Genomic DNA, 23,414 nt, shown 5'->3' on the forward strand with positions numbered 1-23,414 from the left:
TGTAAACACACCAACAATGAGTATTAAATTGCTTACTTTTTACTCCTAAACAATTTGGAAAATGTAAAAGAATAAAAAAAAAAAGAAACGTGAAAGGACCATGGTGGGGTTCTTGATAACATATTAAATTGCTAACTTTTTGGTAAAGTATTGCTACATAGCAAATAATACTGATAATATTAAAGTGGATATTGTTTTAACATAATTTTGTTTGATCTGTTTGTTAGATTGAACGGAGAACAATATGGGCTGAATTTAAAACTAAAGCTAGGTTGAACACATGCGTGTGAGCTAGATTTAGACTCATTATAAGCTTGGCTTGTGAACATTTGCAGTCGCTTATATACAAATACTCTAATAATTAGATGGTGGACTGAATGTATTCGTTTGTTTGTCAATCTGTTATATTATTATTCTGGTTGCTTTTGTTCATTTTGATCCAATTTTGTTACGCTTTATTTATGTGTCTCAATCTTCTTTAGTATTAGAAATTTACGATCCATTAACAACTTGTTCATGTGATAAAATGATTGCGATGCCCTTTCATTTAACATCACAACATAAGTTTTAGAATGTAGTTAGGGCCGGCCCAACCTTTTTAGAGGCCTAAAGCAAGTTGAAATATTGAGGCCTTTAACAATTTTTATTGTTATCAACCCACATTTTTGTCGTGACAATTAGCGATCGTTATAGACTTTAATTACTAATTAAATTTTAAACTTTGATATTGATTTTTACTCATGGGTTACAACCCTCTTAAAGATATTATATAGACATGAAACAAACGAGTCTATAACAAATGCCATGTGATATAGCGAAGCTGGAACGTTTTTAAGGCGAGGTTTATTCATTGGCAAAAGAAGATGCATTTTTTAATGGCAATGGTAAATTTGTCTTATTTTCCCACCAAGCCACATCCTAAAGAAAAGCCAACCCTACGGAATTGAAACAAATGAAAATAATGATTAAATGCTCACGAAACAGTCTAACCACAACAGAACTACAAAACTGTAACATGAAAATATACTTCAATAAAAACATGTCAAGAATTCAATCTATAAACTCAACTAAGAAAACATGATGCTCGAAAACAAGAAAATATTAATAGTAACTCAAATAATTAAAACAGGTTAAATACTAATAAACATATATGATGACAACTATATTTAATGGATATATGCAATTGTGCAACAAACAATTACATTAATAATGAGAGAAAATATTTAACAAAAAAAAAGGTTTAATAAAAAAATATGTGGCTCACATTCATTCAGTATTGATTACTTGATTGATTCTTCCCTTCAACCATCTACTACTTTCATTTACGGGTGAGCAGAAAACTGAAAATACCGAACCGAAACCGAATTAATCGAAAAAACCGAACCGAAGCATTAACCGACGGTTTTTCTTTTGTTTTTTTGGAAAACCAAAATTTCGGTTTCGGTTCGGTTACCCATTTCAAAAATACCGAAAAAAACCGAACCGAACCGATTAACTTGGTATATTAAAATAAATAATTTAAATGATTTTTAAATATATTTATACTAAGCCATATGCGACAACAACCGAGACAAATTAGGACTTTGTTGGTTCACTAGATTTGTAAGAGAAATTAACGTTTGTGAAAGGAATAGTAAATGTTAATATTTATTTTTGTACATAGGAATATGTTGCATAAAACAATTAATAGAACGAAAAAAACAAAATAAAATAAACCAAAAAAACCCGAATATAACCGAACCGAAACCGAAAAGTCGAAAACCGAAAAACCAAAACCGAACGGTTTTTATATATAAAAAACCGAATTTTCGGTTTCGGTTTCACCTAAAATCAAACCGAACCGAACCGTGCTCGGCCATAGCACATGGTAGGTGAAGTAAAGTGTATGTTTTAATATACTTGTGACTAATTCTTCAACTTTTGTCTTCCTGGTTGGTTGGTTGGTTTGATTCTACAATGGAGAATGAGAGCACCATTGAAATCGTTCAACAAAACCCTAACTCCCCGGTGTTCACCGTGTACCTCAACAGCAACGCACTCACACTCCAATTCTTCACTGACTTCCCCAACGCCATATCTTCTCTCGACCAAAACCCTAACGTCGGAGTCATCATCCTCTCCGGCAACGGCAACCACTTCTGCGCCGGCATCGATCTCAAATCCCTAACCTCTCTCACGGCTCACATCACGTCCTCTTCAGACCGCGGCCGCTCCGGTCAGAAGCTACGCCGACAGATCAAGTTCATGCAGGACGCCGTCACGGCCGTTGAGAGATGCCGGAAGCCGGTCATTGCTTCTATCCACGGCGCGTGTATTGGCGGTGGAGTTGATATTGTAACCGCTTGTGATGTTAGGTAGGGTGTGCACGGTTCGATTCGGTTAATTTTCGGTTAATAACTAGTTTCAAACTTGGGCTAAAATTTTGCTTAAAAATACATGAAATGAATGCATAACCACATTAAATAAATGTATAAATATATGAAATTGAGATATTAGTACATAAAATAGAGATATACATACATGAAAATGATAATATTAAACTGTTAATACATAAAATAGAGGAGGAAAAGGCTTGAAAATATTAAAAAATGAAGAGTTCGGTTCGGTTATATCGGTTCGGTTTTGTCGGTTTTCGGTTATTGCTCACCCCTAAATTGTTAGGTATTGCACGGAGGATGCGTTGTTTTCAGTTAAGGAAGTGGATTTGGCTATTACTGCTGATTTAGGATCGCTGCAGCGGTTACCGGCGATCGTTGGCTACGGGAAGGCCGTGGAGCTGGCTTTGACTGGCAGGATGTTTTCTGGAGCGGAAGCGGAGTCGATCGGACTTGTTTCCAAGGCTTTTCGTTGTAAAGCGGATTTGGAGGAAGGTGTTAGAGCAATTGCTGAGGGTCAGTGTGTCTTAGTTTACTACTTATTAAATCTTGTTATGAATTGAATCATAGTTGTCAATAGCGACAATTAGGCTTTAGCGATAAAGGAGTAGAAAATTTTTAAGCAAATAATTAGGCTTTATATTCACAAAATAAGCTTTTACGGTGGAACCTGTGGTAGGTGCAGCTGTTTGGTCGATAAACAAGCCTTAAAAATAGGTTTCTACAATTTTTTATTTTAAAAAAAAAACCTAAATACCGCTATAATCACGCTAAATGACCGATATTTAGTATATAGCGGCCTATAGCCGCATCGCTACATAGCGCCCGCTATCACTGCTATTGACAACTATGAATTGAATTGAATTGGTTGTAGGAATTGGTGCAAAGTCTCCACTTGCCGTGACCGGGACGAAAAGGGTTATGCTAAAAAGTAGAGACTTGACATTGGATCAAGGGTTGGATTATGTTGCCACATGGAACTCTGCTATGCTTTTATCAGCTGATTTAGAGGAGGTTGTATCAGCACAGCTGCGCAAAACGAAGCCTTCGTTTTCTAAGCTATGATTCTTGTAATGATGCAGGCAGGATGCTTAACTTAAGGTTCTATACTGTCTTCCACCAACTAGCAACAAAATAAATGAGGAATGAAGTGTCATATTTGTGTAATAATCATTCCATGGAATGTAAACATTCATTATATATATACAGTTTTTAAGATTTGTGTCAAGGCTCATTAGAGACCAATATTAAACTTTGTAATGCACCTTGGCATAACATAGTGACAAAAGCATTATCTTATTTCTTCACTTCACCATTAGAGGTGCAAACGAGCCGAGCCGAGCTCGAGCTCGACCAGGCTCGAGCTCGGCTCGTTTAACTTACACAGAGCTCGAGCTCGAGCTCGGCTCGTTTTGAGCCCTATTTCCAAAGCTCGAGCTCGGCTCGTGAGTGGATTTTCAAGCTCAGGCTCGGCTCGTTTATCATTTATTAATTAATTTTTAAAATTTATAATTATTTTTATATTTTTTTTCTATTATAATTTTATGTATAAATAATATATATTATTTAGTTATTTTTATTTATTTTTTATAACATTATATATATATATATATATTAATAATTATTAAATATATATTTTGAAAAATTATATAAATGGCAGGCTCGTTTAGGCTCGCGAGCTAGCTCGAGCTCGAAAAGTGAAGCTCGGGCTCGGGCTCGGGCTCGGGCTCGGGCTCGTTTATTAAACGAGCTTACTTTTAGGCTTGAGCTCGGGCTTGATTAAGCTCAGCTCGTTCGAGCTTTTTAACGAGCCGATCTCGAGTAGCTCGCGAGCAGCTCGGCTTGTTTGCACCCCTATTCACCATGGATGCGAAACAGAAAAGAAACATAAGTATTTGGAGTCAAACTTAGACAATGGTTCATTGTTTACAGCAATAAGCCCATATATAAGCCATCAATCTTTAGTTGGGGGGGGGTGTTGTGCAGAACCTACAAAACTCACTCTTTATAGCATTACAAAACTGATCATGCTCATAAAAGATACCCTTTCTCACATTCAAGTGGTGGTTTTTAACTTATGCAATTAGTAGTATGTATGTATTATTGTTATGCTAAATGTACATTCTCATGTTAAGAGTTCAAAGTAACATTTATTATGTTATTTAGAACAACAGAAGTAGATAGCTAGCTAGTACAAATAGAATAGAAGAAAAGGGCCTACATAAAGTGACCCATGGGCCAGCCCACTTCATCCCTAGGCTTGGAACAAGAAGCACCATTCATTCTCCTTTGAATTTCTCTCATCTTGTGCTTTGGTCTTATGGGAATGGGCATGGCCTCCAGCCCCATTAGCTTACCGACCACGCCGGGCTTGCACCACATCACCCTCTCCCCTGCAACCTTTGCGGGTCGGTCAAAGTTTCGGAAGGAGGATCGGTACATGGCGTCTTTTCCATCAAGAGAAAACCTCGGGTACTGGTTGAGGGCGTTTCTTGCTAAGCGTAAAATGTCTGAACTGTTTACACATGACATGCGGCTAGGCTTGGCTGCCATTTTTTCCTCGAGGTCCAGTTGCATGATCATTTCCTCCAGCGTGGGCTGGCGATGCTGGTTTAGAGTGGACGTCGAGGCATGACAGGTGCATAAGTTGTTAAAGCTCTTTTTCATGGTTGAGGTCCATCCATCTGATGAATGAATGAATAATATATAACCACCAAATTAAAGCAATCACATGAGTAGATCACAAGATTTTTGCAACAAACTTGATTATATTAGCAGTTGGGTGGTTGTATGCATTATTTATTTACTTTTCATATGTAATAAATAATGAGAAGTTGGAAAAAAACAATAGCCTAATCTCCTCCAAATAAATAGGTTTAGGCATGTAAACGGTTGGGCGAGAAATTCATTTATGTTGGTTTACATACTAACGGAAAATAATTAAATATTAATTATCCGGATAAGTCATCTGGTTATTGGGTTTATATTTGCTTGTTTGTGTTCATTTATGTTTGTGAATATATTTGTTTAGTTATGTTGGTGAAGTATTGGTTTAAATCTTAAACAAACGAACATAAACACAAATATTTATTTGTTGGATTAAGTATTGATGGTTTGTTTAAAGTTAAAAGAATTAACCAAGGGCGAAGCTTCATTGAGGCCTGAGGTGGCCCCGCCCCCCCCCCCCCCCCCTCTGTTTTTTTGCGTAGTAGTATAAGGTTGTGTTTGTTTTTGCTTATAAGGTCTGCAAGGAGCCTATGTCTGCGGGCGCGTAGACATAAGCTCTTGAAGACTGTTTGTTTTATAAAAAAAAGATCTGAAAACCGCTTTTATGGTCTTAAAAAGTAAGTTTTTTCATCATCTTTACACTTCTTCACATAATACCAAGTACCAACACCCAATGTCCAACACCACCACCACCACCGTCCGCCGTCTGCCGCCACCACCACCCACCACCACCACCGTCAACCACTCACCACCACCACCGACCATCACCACCAACACCCCGTCGGCCACAACCACCCTCCACTACCACCACCACCCGCCACCACCATTCACCACCACCCGCCACCGCCACCACCCACCGTCCGCCGCCACCACCATCCACCACTATCACCCCGCCACAACCATCCACCACCCACCACCACCCATTGTCGGCCACCATCACGGTCCACCACCCACTACCACAACCGTCTATCACCACCACCCACCGTTCACCGCCTACCACAATCGTCTACCACCACCCACTTCCATAGTTCGTACACCACTACCAATTATTTTAGCAGTCTATAAACGTTAATTGACTTTTATCTACTTTAATATATATATTAGGTAACTAATTTTCAGCTTATGCAGACGATATCCCGTTTATAAAACAAACAGTATTATATTTTCAGATTGCAGACCTTCAGACCACATCTTCAGTTGTAGACATTAAATCAGATGAAATCAGATTGCAGACAATCTTTGTCTTAAAAAAACAGCACCTAAATTTACCCGTTTTCGGCCGAAAATTTTTTATACGTAATGTACGTTTAGCCTTTTTCGGCCAAAAATTTGAGCCGGCCCCCCTCGTTTGTAATATTTTGTATATATTTTGAGCTCGGCCCCCCGGTGGGCCATTTCAAGCTTCACCACTGAAAGTAACATAGCAGAAAAACACAAATAAGAAGAATTTGGGTTCGAGTCTCCTGTCCTATAGGGATATGGATGAGGGTGAAGGATCGAGTAAATAAGGTGTTCATCTTCATCTTCATCTTCATCTTCATCTTCATGGTGTGTGAGTAACGCACAGGTTGAAGAAAGGAGAGAGTGGTGGAATAATAATAATAATAATAATAATAATAATAATAATAATAATAATAATAATTGGGAGGACATTCGATCTTCAATCGGATTGGATTCTACTCTTGATAACGAGGTTGCTTTCTTTTCTTTCTTCCCTCACTTCACTTTCCTATGAATTTCATTTCATTCACCACCACCACCAGCTTTTATATTATTATTATTATTATTATTCTTCTTCTTCTTCTTCAAACTGCCTGTCTGTCCTATTGCCTTTCTAATAATACATACTATGCCTATTTATTCTTTCTTTCTTTCTTGTGATTTGTTCTGTTATTATTGATTGATTGAGGTATAACTTGCATTATTATTATTATTATAGGAAGAGGAAGATGCATATGATCAGATGGCACAAGGATCATGGGAGATTAATAATAATGATGCTGTTAACCATCATCATCATGCCCATAATGTAAATCATCACTCTACAATAACTAATGATGCTATTAAGTCAATACTCAAAAGGAAACCTTGCCATGACGACGAGGTGGCGGCAGCAGCAAAGCCTGCAAAACGTGTCCGCTTTGACTCAGCTTGCAAGGATAAGGCTGCTGCTGCTGCACGCCCAGATCCAACCCGTGTTTCAGGAAACGGCCGTGCTGTTCCAGATTACATTTTGAATCCTTCAAGTTACACACGATATACTCTTGACGACAGTCAGGAAGATTATTTGGAAACATCACCAAAACATGCCACCGAGAAATCGTGTGCTGAATTGTTGCCTAAATCGTTAGTTTTTATCCCAAGGAAAAAGAGTGGAGGTAACAACATTAATGTTAAGCTATCATCTACTCAAAACATTAGCATTGGCATTGCTTATGTGGAGGCTGAAGAGATGAAAGAAGATGATGATGATGATGCTGTTTGTACTAAAGCCAAGTGTCAGAAGCCGCTTCGTCAATATAGATCTAAAATGGAGGATTATGAGGACGACGATGTTTCTTGATGTTATGTTTCCGGTTGTTTTCTTTCGGTAAAAGATTAAGTTAAATGCATATTCCTGTTTATTTGCCTGAATGACTCATATTTATGTATTATTATCAACTTAAGGTGGCTTTCTTAATCTTAAACGCAAACAAAACATCCAAGTTTAACCATTTTTGTTTTACCGGAAAAAAAAAACGCAAACACAGTCTTTATTTCTAAACACATAAAAACAAATGTGCGATCTGTTCTACAGGGAAAAAATAGTCTAAACCACATGATGGCAGCATCCTTAGTACAATCTCTTTCGGCATTCTGACGTCCCACAATGACATGGCAGCATCCTTACATTACCATCATTGTCTACAACACTGTCAAGGGCATAACCATAGTCATATGTAAGTTCCTGTTTCAAACAACACTTCCTCTCGTTAGCGAGCCCAAACGACAATTAGATAACTAAAAAAAGATGAACTACCTACCTGCATGGGGGCTATGTTGTCAGAAGCAAACAGAAGTACTCTTGCGAGTTTTAAATCATGGTGTGAGCTTAAAACACACTGAACAAAAAGGTTCGGATCACAACTGTGGTTAATAAACCTTGCGACATTACCAATACGCCCTGCGTCTACGCAAAACTCAGGCTCGGGCATGCTGTTTTCGTCCAATTTGTTATTGCCTAAACATTCAGATACATCTCCCTGCCTCCTCTGATCAAAGTTTAAGATATTAGAAAGAGAAATCCAACTTAGAACTATGGTTTATCTACACAAACTCACACTCACCTCTCTTCCTCCAATCCCCTTCATTGTTTGCCAGCAATCAATTTCAAATATATAATCATTTTCAGCAACATTGTCCAGCTCGTTTGTCCTCCTAAGCTCTCCAATATATTCACATACGGGTGCACCCGACGGGATAAAATCTTTAGTCTTTACGGCCCACCCTCTATCTTTGGTACGGAAGATCTCAAGTTGATACTTTATCCCTCCTTGGGATACGCGGTTGATGCAACCAGGTCCACATCCACAGTTTGGTCCACATTCAAACACAACATCCTTTGCTTCAATTAATCTGGAACACAATCTTAAACTTACAACAAACAAAACAAAACAAAACAAAACAAAAAAAAACACAACCTAACCTTACTAGGGTGGGTTGATTACTAACCTTCCTCCATTGCTTCGTACATACGGAAAATCAGCACCGTTAAGTCTAGCACAAGAGCAGGTCTTGGTATTTTTACAAAAACCTTTGCAATCACATCCATCCGCATTTGGAGGTAGTTTCAAGTTGCTCAAAACTTGATTATACTTGGTATACGTAAATCCTTTCAGTTTTCAAACAACTTGAGATGTTAGTAAAATATGTTCATATATATACATATAAAGGGATGTTCAATACATAACCAATTTTAAGTACACACAACTGTGAGAACTTAGAATCATAACTTACCGGTAATAGTAGCATCATCAACTGCATTGATAACAGGTATATGCATATCTTCTTGACCTTCGGTTATATCCAGGGACACCAACCTTGAAAAGGAAAAAAGTTCATCTGCTTAGAGTGAGTTAATATAAAATAATATATTATAGATTTCAGATTAAGTATGTTAAGTCATACTGGGGTGCTTTAACAGAAGCCCTTGAACGCACATTGCTATACTGGACCTGTAAATGCAACTGTTAGTTACAAAGGACATACTATATACTATGATGCATGTTACAATTAACCTGATTGCTTGTCAATATTGGCTGTCCTGCAAGCCGTTTTAGGCGATACTTGTATACAATAAAACCAGATACACCTTCTGCAGGCCAGAATTCAGACACCTGAAACCACAGTACTTACATTAAATCATCTCATGTATTTATTTTGTATCAGTTTAGTTTTTTTCTTAGTGTAAAGTTTATGGCAGGATGCAAAGAATGGCATATTAGGATAAAAAAATACATTAGCCAGAAAGAAATAAAATCACATACCAAAAACTGACAAAATACAATACTGGATATCAAAATATTTAGTTGGCGTAAGTGATATATGATGATCAATAACTAAATCAAAACAGATGGGCATTACCGTGTACAAGCCGTCGTACGTGTATATTTTGAAGTTATTGTCACCTGTGTGTCCTCGAATAACCCTGACAGGTATAGACGGTTCCATACTATTCTGTATACATAGAAACATAATATAAGTTGGTGAAACGCATGTGGTAAAGAAATCTAATAATAATAAGAAATGGTTTTGCTGACCTTTAAAGCCAAATTACCACGTGACATCTCCTGATTTTTGAACTGATGTTTACCACCGGTAAAATCATTTCCACCTTGACCGGTATAAGCAATATCTTCAGAGTTATCCTGATCATCTTCGTATTGACCGGACAATACAATTGCTATAGCTATTGGAAAAGTGTAGCCTTTGAAGCTGTAACACCCCAACTCGGAACAGGCTAACGTGTTACTATTACAGATATCAAATCAACGCCACAATCCAAAATACAACAAAAATTAATGCAACCTACGTCATATTATTAAACAAAATGAATTAACTTTTAGAAGCTTGAACTTCATTTTTTTTTATCTCTCATCACTAAATTCCCAGAAACCCGGATTACCTGAAAACAAAATAAGAAAACCAAAACAAGAAAACACGGCTGAGCCAAAAGTTGCCCAGTAACGGAAAGAACAATAGTATAGGTAAGGGCAGACGTAAGAGAATAAATATACGAACTTCAATTCAAACTCGAAACCAACCCTTTTTACCTAAACATATACTTAATAAAATTCAGATGTATGATCCGACACTTGGCCAGAACATGGTCAAACGCATGCGGAAATATATCAGAACTATAACAAAAACACCCAGAGCCAGAAACATATAACTTGTAACATATAATGTGTGACGTGTAACATATAACGTGTAACATTTAACTGAACTATAATTAAATGCGAAACATAATCCGATACACGATCGGGACGTAATCTGAATATACTCAAATTTAATCAAATGCATATACACATATCAAAACGGACCAGAAATATAGCGAAACAAAATCTAATTACTAAAATACACGACGATGATGTTAAAATAAATAGCTCGTGTAATACGGAAGCACCCAGAGCCTAAACAGAGGGGTACACAGCTAGCTAGTCCATGCACCAAAGAGACGGTGTGGGTGGCGTGCACACATTGTTCCATCTCAAACAGAAGTCAGGAGTCAGGAGTCAGGAGTCGGAGCTAAGATCGATCTATACGCCTCTAAGTGGCCAAGATACTACATGAGTACTTTCAGAGACGCCGTGAACTTTGATTACGCACTGTCACGATAAGTGCCATGTCAGGAGTCAGGAGTCAGGAGTCGGAGCTAAGATCGATCTATACGCCTCTAAGTGGCCAAGGTACTACATGAGTACTTTCAGAGACGCCGTGAACTTTGATTACGCACTGTCACGATAAGTGCCATGTCGTTGACGCCCCAACGACAAGTCAGAAATGCTCGGGTAACAGAGTACTGAACTAAAGTCGTATAACTAAAATATATTATATAAAATAACTGAACTCAAAATATAACCGACGCGTAACGAAAATCCGTACTACAAAGTAACGGAATAGAGTCAATACTAAAAGTGAACAAAAACAGAAACCGTACTACAAAGTAACAAAATAAAATTTATACTATGAGTGACAGAAACCAGAATCCGTACTACCAAGTAACAGAATATAATTAATACTAAGAGTAACAAAAACAGAAACCGTACTACGAAGTAACAAGAAATAGAATCCGTACTACAAATTAACGGAATATAATTTATACTATGAATGAAAGAAACCAGAAACCGTACAACGAAGTAACGGAATATATAATACTAAGAGTACACGAAAACAGATTCCGTACTACAAAGTAACAAAATAGAATATAATACTAAGAGGAAACAAAAACAGAATCCGTACTACGAAGTAACGGAATATATAATACTAAGAGTAAACGAAACAGATTCCGTACTACAAAGTAACAAAATAAAATATAATACTAAGAGGAAACAAAAACAGAATCCGTACTACGAAGTAACGGAATATATAATACTAAGAGTAAACGAAAACAGAAACCGTACTACCAAGTAACAGAATATAATTAATACTAAGAGGAAACAAAGACGGAAACCGTACTACCAAGTAACAGAATATAATTAATACTAAGAGAAAACAAAGACGGAAACCGTACTACCAAGTAACAGAATATAATTAATACTAAGAGGAAACAAAGACGGAAGCCGTACTACCAAGTAACAGAATATATTAATACTAAGAAGAAACAAAAACAGAATCCGTACCTTAATCAAAAGCGAAAACAAAAGTAAAGTCAACTTTGTCCACCAATTGTATGAGAACCTACGGTTTAGTTTCTTGTAAGATTAATTTACATAACTTAATTTATCATGTTGGTTATTTGCTAACTTGCGAATCCCCGGCGACTAAACATATAAGATTCTTAATTAGTCTAGGATTCAGGTGACTCTTTTATTCAAAGTGTTACAAAATTTGGATTTATTAAGAATAATAACCATGCATCTTCACTTGTTAAATTATTTATAAACAATACCTTTAAATATATTAAATAGATTCCCATAACTATTGAGTATGTATGCATACGTACTGTAATGAAAACAATTTAACTAATAGATAAATTTGACTTAGATTAAAATTTCCTTAGGTTTTCACTTCACCGACTCGGTTTCACGGAGATGAACAACACCACGTCAAGCAACAAATTACAAGAAAACTGATAGCCGGCGAAAAGATCAAGTGAGTGTGCGCGCGCATACATGTCAAAAGAGAATGGTCACAGACTAAACCGATTACTAAAAAGGTTAAAAACAAAATCACATGATCCAAATAAAACATGTTTGATTTTACCGAAAACGTTGTTCATCTTGTTGTCATTTAAAGAAATCTGATTTCGAGTTAGGTATTTTATTGGTTTTCGTCGCCGGAATAGTTAAGATTAAAGTCGCGGTATTCCGAACCAGTTATCGAGAATAACCAGAAGCAAGGAAACAAATAATTACCTCAATAAACGAGCATAAAGAATCCCTGAACCAGACGGGCAGATAGTCGCAGCGGTAGTTCACCTTCGTAGTCACGTACCGGCCGCCTGGTTGTGACTCAGAACTTATCTCCTCGGTGTTCCGACGATAGTTATAGAAGGGTTAAATCTCTAGTTCTTATCATATGGTGAACCAAAGTGGGTTGCATACATGATTTATACAACGAACTGAATCCTTGAAATCCCACCTCGTCCGGTAGTTCGTTTGCAAAAGATTAGGATTCGAAATTTTGCAAATAGATCGTATGACTTTTATTTGCTGCATGTCTCTATACAATTTATTTTATTATTTGCATACTTATCTTACTTGAATTTCTAACCAAATGCCACAATTATTAAAAATTCAATTAAATTTTGTATTATCTCAAACCTATTTAATTATTGTGATTATTATCTAAAACAAATAAACTTCGGGTTATTATACCCATAATAATCAAGATAAAGATCAATGGAAATTTAGAGATTTGAAGATCAATATGAAAGATTAAATCTAGGGAACACACACTACTATCATTCACTATTAACACCATTTTCATCTTTAACAATCTCAAGGAAACAAGTAAGTAATAAATGATTGATTATTTGATATGAATGCATGTTCTTGAGTTTGATTGGAAGCTTGAAAGTTTGACAATGTGAATGAGTATGTATGTATGTGCCGTGAGTGTATGTTTATATGTATGAGAGGATCAAAACTCAACAATACATACATACATACATCCTGAAGAATCTATAATGATTATGGATTTGATATTAAGTATTATTGACCTTTTGATTGTTTTAATAACTGATCAGGCGAGAGGAAATTTATACTTGCAAGATAAATATGTTACTTTACAAAAATCATTATGTTACTGAAACGATTTTATGAAGTTTAAAAATAAATTATCCAACTCAACTTTATATATTTTCTTATATCCATTACTAATATTTATTATTAAATATTTTAAATATGCGGATATTACAATTCTACCTCCCTAAATAAAATTTCGTCCTCGAAATTTCTAGTTATCCATGCGCAATCAAACTTTGACGTAACGGATAAGAAACATAACTTCAAGCGGTAATGATACCAAACAAAACTTAAATGGTAAACTAAAATATTTAACTGAGAATACTTAATCATATTACTGAAATGAAACAGAAAATTTTTCTCTAAATACATATAATTGGGTGTATCACAAAAATGTCAAACGAAGACATCTAAATGAATCCTATAACTAGTAACCGAGACAAAACAACTAACTGAAACAGGTGACTATAAGTAGAACTTAAAAACGGTAACAAATTTGATCCTTCATAATTTTAAAAACTCAAAACATATCAAATTCAAAAATCAAATTTTATAAGTTTACATATTTTTTTTTTACTCATATACAAATAAATAAATAGATAAATTAATAAACACATAACACTAGCACAATAAAGTGAAAAATCTTATGACGAGGTCATATCGGATGGAGTATTAGAGGAACAAAATCTGCATAAAAGAATTTTTGTAGCACACATGCGTACCTGTAAATTCACGATTACGTTCGCGACCATAATCGTCAATTTACCTTACGACCGCGTCCTAACTGTCCTTCCATTATGCATCTTAAAACATGGTTAACTTTTTTTTTTTTTTTTTTTAAATTAGACGTGATGAAAAACTAATTAAGAAGCGATGTCCAAATTCTTATGCGTGCTTACTAATACTAAGTGTCGCATCTATTCAAAAGTATAAGTGTTTCGGAAACGTCTGATGTCATATGTAATAGCAAAGTCTGAATAGGGCATAGAGGAGTAACTCAAATCATGATCTCATCAACTGTGTTGAACATTGTCTTCGGAAGTTATTGTTTTCTTTGGTAGAGAGTAAGCGAAAACAGCGGTAGAAGCACTTAACTTATTATAAACGAGAAAGTCATTAAGTGAAATAAATGTCAACGTACGGTCAATATTAGAGCGATCTTGTACCCTTAAATTTAAAATCACAAAATCATGAGCAAGAAAATTGAAAAGAAAGTAATCCTAACCAAGCGTCTACCCATTATCTCACAAGTCTGATTTTAAGGTTTAAGTTTTCTACAGGAAAGAGCCTTAGCTCTGATACCATAACTGTAACACCCCAACTCGGAACAGGCTAACGTGTTACTATTACAGATATCAAATCAACGCCACAATCCAAAATACAACAAAAATTAATGCAACCTACGTCATATTATTAAACAAAATGAATTAACTTTTAGAAGCTTGAACTTCATTTTTTTTTATCTCTCATCACTAAATTCCCAGAAACCCGGATTACCTGAAAACAAAATAAGAAAACCAAAACAAGAAAACACGGCTGAGCCAAAAGTTGCCCAGTAACGGAAAGAACAATAGTATAGGTAAGGGCAGACGTAAGAGAATAAATATACGAACTTCAATTCAAACTCGAAACCAACCCTTTTTACCTAAACATATACTTAATAAAATTCAGATGTATGATCCGACACTTGGCCAGAACATGGTCAAACGCATGCGGAAATATATCAGAACTATAACAAAAACACCCAGAGCCAGAAACATATAACTTGTAACATATAATGTGTGACGTGTAACATATAACGTGTAACATTTAACTGAACTATAATTAAATGCGAAACATAATCCGATACACGATCGGGACGTAATCTGAATATACTCAAATTTAATCAAATGCATATACACATATCAAAACGGACCAGAAATATAGCGAAACAAAATCTAATTACTAAAATACACGACGATGATGTTAAAATAAATAGCTCGTGTAATACGGAAGCACCCAGAGCCTAAACAGAGGGGTACACAGCTAGCTAGTCCATGCACCAAAGAGACGGTGTGGGTGGCGTGCACACATTGTTCCATCTCAAACAGAAGTCAGGAGTCAGGAGTCGGAGCTAAGATCGATCTATACGCCTCTAAGTGGCCAAGATACTACATGAGTACTTTCAGAGACGCCGTGAACTTTGATTACGCACTGTCACGATAAGTGCCATGTCAGGAGTCAGGAGTCAGGAGTCGGAGCTAAGATCGATCTATACGCCTCTAAGTGGCCAAGGTACTACATGAGTACTTTCAGAGACGCCGTGAACTTTGATTACGCACTGTCACGATAAGTGCCATGTCGTTGACGCCCCAACGACAAGTCAGAAATGCTCGGGTAACAGAGTACTGAACTAAAGTCGTATAACTAAAATATATTATATAAAATAACTGAACTCAAAATATAACCGACGCGTAACGAAAATCCGTACTACAAAGTAACGGAATAGAGTCAATACTAAAAGTGAACAAAAACAGAAACCGTACTACAAAGTAACAAAATAAAATTTATACTATGAGTGACAGAAACCAGAATCCGTACTACCAAGTAACAGAATATAATTAATACTAAGAGTAACAAAAACAGAAACCGTACTACGAAGTAACAAGAAATAGAATCCGTACTACAAATTAACGGAATATAATTTATACTATGAATGAAAGAAACCAGAAACCGTACAACGAAGTAACGGAATATATAATACTAAGAGTACACGAAAACAGATTCCGTACTACAAAGTAACAAAATAGAATATAATACTAAGAGGAAACAAAAACAGAATCCGTACTACGAAGTAACGGAATATATAATACTAAGAGTAAACGAAACAGATTCCGTACTACAAAGTAACAAAATAAAATATAATACTAAGAGGAAACAAAAACAGAATCCGTACTACGAAGTAACGGAATATATAATACTAAGAGTAAACGAAAACAGAAACCGTACTACCAAGTAACAGAATATAATTAATACTAAGAGGAAACAAAGACGGAAACCGTACTACCAAGTAACAGAATATAATTAATACTAAGAGAAAACAAAGACGGAAACCGTACTACCAAGTAACAGAATATAATTAATACTAAGAGGAAACAAAGACGGAAGCCGTACTACCAAGTAACAGAATATATTAATACTAAGAAGAAACAAAAACAGAATCCGTACCTTAATCAAAAGCGAAAACAAAAGTAAAGTCAACTTTGTCCACCAATTGTATGAGAACCTACGGTTTAGTTTCTTGTAAGATTAATTTACATAACTTAATTTATCATGTTGGTTATTTGCTAACTTGCGAATCCCCGGCGACTAAACATATAAGATTCTTAATTAGTCTAGGATTCAGGTGACTCTTTTATTCAAAGTGTTACAAAATTTGGATTTATTAAGAATAATAACCATGCATCTTCACTTGTTAAATTATTTATAAACAATACCTTTAAATATATTAAATAGATTCCCATAACTATTGAGTATGTATGCATACGTACTGTAATGAAAACAATTTAACTAATAGATAAATTTGACTTAGATTAAAATTTCCTTAGGTTTTCACTTCACCGACTCGGTTTCACGGAGATGAACAACACCACGTCAAGCAACAAATTACAAGAAAACTGATAGCCGGCGAAAAGATCAAGTGAGTGTGCGCGCGCATACATGTCAAAAGAGAATGGTCACAGACTAAACCGATTACTAAAAAGGTTAAAAACAAAATCACATGATCCAAATAAAACATGTTTGATTTTACCGAAAACGTTGTTCATCTTGTTGTCATTTAAAGAAATCTGATTTCGAGTTAGGTATTTTATTGGTTTTCGTCGCCGGAATAGTTAAGATTAAAGTCGCGGTATTCCGAACCAGTTATCGAGAATAACCAGAAGCAAGGAAACAAATAATTACCTCAATAAACGAGCATAAAGAATCCCTGAACCAGACGGGCAGATAGTCGCAGCGGTAGTTCACCTTCGTAGTCACGTACCGGCCGCCTGGTTGTGACTCAGAACTTATCTCCTCGGTGTTCCGACGATAGTTATAGAAGGGTTAAATCTCTAGTTCTTATCATATGGTGAACCAAAGTGGGTTGCATACATGATTTATACAACGAACTGAATCCTTGAAATCCCACCTCGTCCGGTAGTTCGTTTGCAAAAGATTAGGATTCGAAATTTTGCAAATAGATCGTATGACTTTTATTTGCTGCATGTCTCTATACAATTTATTTTATTATTTGCATACTTATCTTACTTGAATTTCTAACCAAATGCCACAATTATTAAAAATTCAATTAAATTTTGTATTATCTCAAACCTATTTAATTATTGTGATTATTATCTAAAACAAATAAACTTCGGGTTATTATACCCATAATAATCAAGATAAAGATCAATGGAAATTTAGAGATTTGAAGATCAATATGAAAGATTAAATCTAGGGAACACACACTACTATCATTCACTATTAACACCATTTTCATCTTTAACAATCTCAAGGAAACAAGTAAGTAATAAATGATTGATTATTTGATATGAATGCATGTTCTTGAGTTTGATTGGAAGCTTGAAAGTTTGACAATGTGAATGAGTATGTATGTATGTGCCGTGAGTGTATGTTTATATGTATGAGAGGATCAAAACTCAACAATACATACATACATACATCCTGAAGAATCTATAATGATTATGGATTTGATATTAAGTATTATTGACCTTTTGATTGTTTTAATAACTGATCAGGCGAGAGGAAATTTATACTTGCAAGATAAATATGTTACTTTACAAAAATCATTATGTTACTGAAACGATTTTATGAAGTTTAAAAATAAATTATCCAACTCAACTTTATATATTTTCTTATATCCATTACTAATATTTATTATTAAATATTTTAAATATGCGGATATTACAGAAGCCCTCCTGCAATGTAAATAGATTATGATTGTTGAGTAGTAAATAAGTAAATAGTTATTATTGAAGTCATAATTATAATACCATTGTTTTGTAAGATAATCCCATATAATCAATGCCATTAAGCCAGTGACTATGAAGACCTAACGCAACCATTTCCGCTCGTGAGTAAAACTGATAACCGACATTGACACCTGCAGCATATTATATTAAAGCGTGTTAGGAAATTGGAGAATGATGATGAGATCAGAGGATGACTTAAGTACCGGGCAAGTGACCGAATCTTTTAGTAGGAAAGAGAATTTCATTAGACTCGATCATCTGCAGATCATGTATGTATGTATAAGTTAGTGAAGCAGCAATAATGAGATGAGTAGTAATAATAATAATAAGTTAGAATAATAATAATAATACCTTAGAGATGGCCTTCAAATCAGGACGGTTAATAGAAGAACGCGGCTTACCAGCAGCAGTGGTTTCATCAGGTGGGTGTATAGCATTTGCATTTTGAAGGTAATATTTGTTGTATAATCTAAGAGTCTTCTTGACCATTGCTATATCATCTCTGGAAGGAGGAGCATATGTAGTAGTAAAATCCACTTCCAATTCCAATTTTTGAATTGGGGTTTTGGTAATAAGAGAAAGAGGCTGTGGTCCATAATAAGGTCTTTTATGGTTGTTCTCTCTTAGCCGTGGACTGCTTCTTCTTCTCATTTTCGAAGATTCAGATTCAGATTCCAGCATCAGCTTCTGGACTCGCTGCCCGAATTTCTTCGTCACCGAAACATCCAATGCCGCTGCCGACGACTCCATACCCTAACAATAACAACAACAACAGCATTCTCATTATTATTATTAACATCAATAACAACAAAATTGCTGCTTTAGGGTTTGTTTGTTTGCTTTAAACGACAACGGAACGGCGGCATTCAAGTAATTTTGGAAAACAAATAAAACACCCACCTTCAAACTTACTCGATGATGATGATGATTATGATTTCATTCGAGGGAACAAGGTTTTTGGAAAAATAACATATATTTTCTTTTCTTTTCTTTTCATGGGCCAGACCGGGCTCCTCGGCCATTTATTTACAATTACTAAACTGAAACACACATCCACATTAGCATTCTTATCTCGGCAGCCTTTAGCTTACACAGTCAACTTTTTTCGGAATAGATTAGGGGTGACGAACATGTCAAATAAAATAAGAGATGAGAATGCTAAGGTGGATGTTTTCCTGACAAAAAACATAACTTTTCCAGCCAAAAACGTTTTTCCGATGCCTTCAACTAACGACGTTTTTATCAAATGAAAATTTATCAAATGGCCAATAATGGAAGGACATTTTTGTCATGTAATACGTACAAATTAGAACTTTATATTCGCCATCTAATTTAATTTGGTTTTTTGTTCGATTTGGTATGAATGAAACTGGATACATGTTGTCCCTAAATTAAAGATAGCCAGTTACTTAAAACAATCTGTTTTTACTAAATAAGAAAGAGAATTCAAACCAACAAACTAGATAAAGAAACATTAGCAGTTAGCATACCTTTCGAGCAACAGGTTGCCCTAACGCAATTTGCTCAACGGTAACTGCACCATTTAGTGCCTCTTCCAACAAAGTGGCGGATACGGTAGTTTTTATGGGCACTCCAAGTTTGCTGCAAAAAATATGCATTTTATAAAAGCCCTAACTTCAGTATGACATTGGAAGCATCCAAATAAATAAACAAAAGTAAAGGTACAAGATGGATGAGTTGGGGAATTGGTCAAAACTCAAAACTGGTCATATTTAGTATGGGTCGAACAACTTTTTTTTGTCTATTTAGGAATATAATTATGAAACTCAGTTATCGGTTTCGGTTACAGCTACGAACCGAATCGATGTTTGCTCACTCCTAAGTCACAAAGAACCAAAATTTGATAATTAAATAAACCTTGTAGCCTAGGGCTCATAACTTATAAGCAAAATCAACAATAAACATAATTAATCGCACTCAAATACGAAATGTGTAGTTTTCTCTAAATTCAAATTAAATTAACAGAAATTATACCTAATTGAGTTAGATAATGTGTTGGCTCACTGCTAACACAAAGAACTAAATGTGATAATTACATAATAAATAAATCCTAATAAGCAAAATCAACAACATAATTAAATAATTAATTAATTACTCAAACACGAAATCTGCATTCAACAATTCATAAAACCCTAGGTTAACAAACTCATAACCACACAACTTTTCTCAAAATCTAAATTGAATTAACAGAAACAATACCTAATTGAGTAATTTCTAAAAAAAAATTTAACATAAATCAGAACCGAACTGAAAACCGACATAATATTTGCTCACTCACTCCTAACACAAAGAACTAACTACTAAATGTGATAATTATATAAATTCTGTAGCCTATGGCTTATAACTTATAAGCAAAATCCACAGTAAACTACACTCAAATACCGAATATGTAGTTTTCTCTAAATTCAAATTGATTAATTCTAACGAAATTAACATAAATCAGAACCGAACTGAAAACCGACATAATATTTGCTCACTCACTCCTAATACAAAGAAGTAATTCCTAAATGTGATAATTATATAAATCCTGTAGCCTAGGGCTTATAATGTTCTAACAAAACTGATTATATAAATAATTCTAACAAAATTAACAGAAATCCGAAGCGAACTGAAAACCGACATTATGTTTGCTCACTCACTCCTAACACAAAGAACTAATTGCTAAATGTGATAATTATATATAAACCAAAATCAACATAATTAATTATTAATTACACTCAAATAATACCATGCTTCTGTAATTTTCTCTAATTCAAATTAAATAAACAGAAATTATACCTAATTAAAAAAAAAGAGAATTAGATAATAATAATAATAATAACTTACTTTAATGCCAATTTAATCTCCTGATCTGTAGAGTTACGAGCTACACCAAGCAGGTCGTACGGATCTCTCAACGCCGACGAAGACTCTTTATTATTATTATTATTATTATTATTATTATTATTATTATTATTATTATTATTATTATTCTCTGATTTGGACGACTTATTCGGCGGCATATTTTCAAAACAAAACCTAATAATAATAATAACGTTTATATTATATAAAAGGTTGCGTGATTCGTGTTGTTGTGATTGAGAACAAGAAGAAGAAGAAGAAGAAGAAGAATGCTGTTTTAGTTTTAGTAGTTTTTACCTGTTTTTGAGAGTCTTGCATGCCGGGATGACAATGGGTGGGGTATGCGTCGGGTTTAGGTACTAAAGTTCATTCCAAACCGGTTTCAAACCTATTGGGTTTTAATCGGATAATTAGCCGTCGGGATTTGGGTTTTCCCATCGGGTTTCGAATTTTCTATCGGGTTTTGATAAAATACCCGTCGGGTATCCCTGCCTCAAAACCCGTCGGGTTTTGATAAAATATAACTAATCGATTACAAAGATGATTACCATAAAGATAAAATATTTCAAATAATTAACATAAATAAGTTTCGACAAATAATATATTTGGAATACAATATATATATATATATATATATATATATATATATATATATATATATATATATATATATACAAGCTATATCGGGTACATCGGGTATATAATCGGGTAAATGGGTTAATGTTATCGGGTAATTGGGTATATTAGAAATCCCAAACCCGTCTCAAACCCGCGAAAACTTTTAAAACTAATCTCAAACCCTAATGGGTCGGGTATTACCCGTCCCATTTATGTCGGGTTTCGGGTTTTCCCATCGGGTTCGGATTTCATTGCCATCCGTAGTTGCAAAACGGATGCTTAGAGTTTGGGGTTTCTTAGACATGTAGTCCTTTGTGTTTTAGAGAACAAACGTCTCCCGAATTATCCTTATCTGAAATATCCGAAAATCAAAATCCAAATTTTCGGATTAGGCTCAGGGGCGTAGGCAGCTTTAGGGGAACGGCCGTACAAATTTTTTTTTTTAGTAATAATATATATTAGTGTATTTTGACCAAATCTAAGTGATAAACAATCAGTCGTCTGTCCCTTGAAATTTTCCAAACCCGTAGGAACCACTGATTAGGCTAGTGATTTTAAACATTGTTATAAATTTCGGATAAGTTTTGTGTATTTCGGATAATTTTCTGATACTTCGGGTAATTTTTTAAATATTTCGGATATTTTGGATATCCGAAATACTTATTTTTAAAAAGTAGCTCTTTAAATATTTTTCTTCAGATCAGCTCATTGTCTGATCGGATTTCAAAATTTCAGATTATGATTCGGATAATGAAATTCACTAACCGAAAGGTCTGAATATCTGATTTTGAACACCTCTAGTTACAATCTTACTGATATCTACGATTTGGGTAATGATGGTAGTCAGATAATGAAGTGTCATCATGAAAAATGTGTGTGTAGTTAGTTTGGTTACTAGCCTAAACCGGTTCGGTTTTATTCGATTAGGGGTGTGCACAGTTCGATTTGGTTAGTCACATGTTTTGGGTTAATACTGGTTAACAACCAAAACTAATTTGGGCTAAACATCTTGATTAGAAATACATGACATGGATGTATAAAACATGAATGCATTAAATGATTCTATAAAAGCTACAAATATATGAAATATGAATGGTTAGCTTTGGTTAACCACGAGTAACAAAAAAGAGAGCCAACTTTTGTCAGTTTTCGGTTCAGTCTTGATTAACGGTTTAGTTACTATTCACCCCTATAGTTGGTACTTGGTAATATGAAACACGATCGAATGATTATTCAAGTACCATCAGCCACCCTGTTTATAAATTCTCACCAACGAATCAATGGTGTTAGGAAAGACAGGGCGACTATCAATATATACAACACCAACCATAGTGCACACATTCATGACCATATACACTTTATGTTTTCAATGCTTA

General features: G+C 35.0%; 3 protein-coding genes across 3 annotated transcripts; 2 read left to right on the forward strand and 1 right to left on the reverse strand.

Moving 5' to 3' along the window:
* The first annotated feature begins 1,956 nt into the window (after positions 1 to 1,956).
* On the forward strand, positions 1,957 to 3,597 carry LOC143591833 (delta(3,5)-Delta(2,4)-dienoyl-CoA isomerase, peroxisomal-like). Its single transcript, XM_077071919.1, has 3 exons — positions 1,957 to 2,354; positions 2,662 to 2,891; positions 3,250 to 3,597. Exons 1-3 carry the CDS (start codon positions 1,957 to 1,959, stop codon positions 3,438 to 3,440), a joined length of 819 nt encoding a protein of 272 aa, XP_076928034.1. The 3' UTR covers positions 3,441 to 3,597.
* Positions 3,598 to 4,701: 1,104 nt separating this feature from the next.
* On the forward strand, positions 4,702 to 7,679 carry LOC143591831 (uncharacterized). The gene is made up of 3 exons (XM_077071917.1): positions 4,702 to 4,892; positions 6,612 to 6,795; positions 7,042 to 7,679. The coding sequence occupies exons 1-3, from the start codon at positions 4,702 to 4,704 to the stop codon at positions 7,663 to 7,665; spliced, it is 999 nt and encodes a 332-aa protein (XP_076928032.1). The 3' UTR covers positions 7,666 to 7,679.
* A 170-nt stretch (positions 7,680 to 7,849) lies between these two features.
* On the reverse strand, positions 7,850 to 20,161 carry LOC143591828 (histone-lysine N-methyltransferase, H3 lysine-9 specific SUVH4-like). The gene is made up of 13 exons (XM_077071915.1): positions 20,049 to 20,161; positions 18,910 to 19,311; positions 18,762 to 18,816; positions 18,580 to 18,689; positions 9,902 to 10,090; positions 9,726 to 9,818; positions 9,380 to 9,478; positions 9,270 to 9,316; positions 9,099 to 9,181; positions 8,814 to 8,973; positions 8,429 to 8,717; positions 8,126 to 8,353; positions 7,850 to 8,049 (listed from the first exon to the last, which is right to left on the reverse strand). Exons 2-13 carry the CDS (start codon positions 19,306 to 19,308, stop codon positions 7,936 to 7,938), a joined length of 1,866 nt encoding a protein of 621 aa, XP_076928030.1. The 5' UTR covers positions 19,309 to 19,311; positions 20,049 to 20,161; the 3' UTR covers positions 7,850 to 7,935.
* Positions 20,162 to 23,414: the final 3,253 nt, after the last annotated feature.

Source organism: Bidens hawaiensis, unplaced genomic scaffold, assembly GCF_021521415.1.
Source record: "Bidens hawaiensis isolate Kalapana, Puna unplaced genomic scaffold, B.hawaiensis_p1.1 tig00040085_1, whole genome shotgun sequence".
Classification (NCBI taxonomy): Eukaryota; Viridiplantae; Streptophyta; class Magnoliopsida; order Asterales; family Asteraceae; genus Bidens; species Bidens hawaiensis.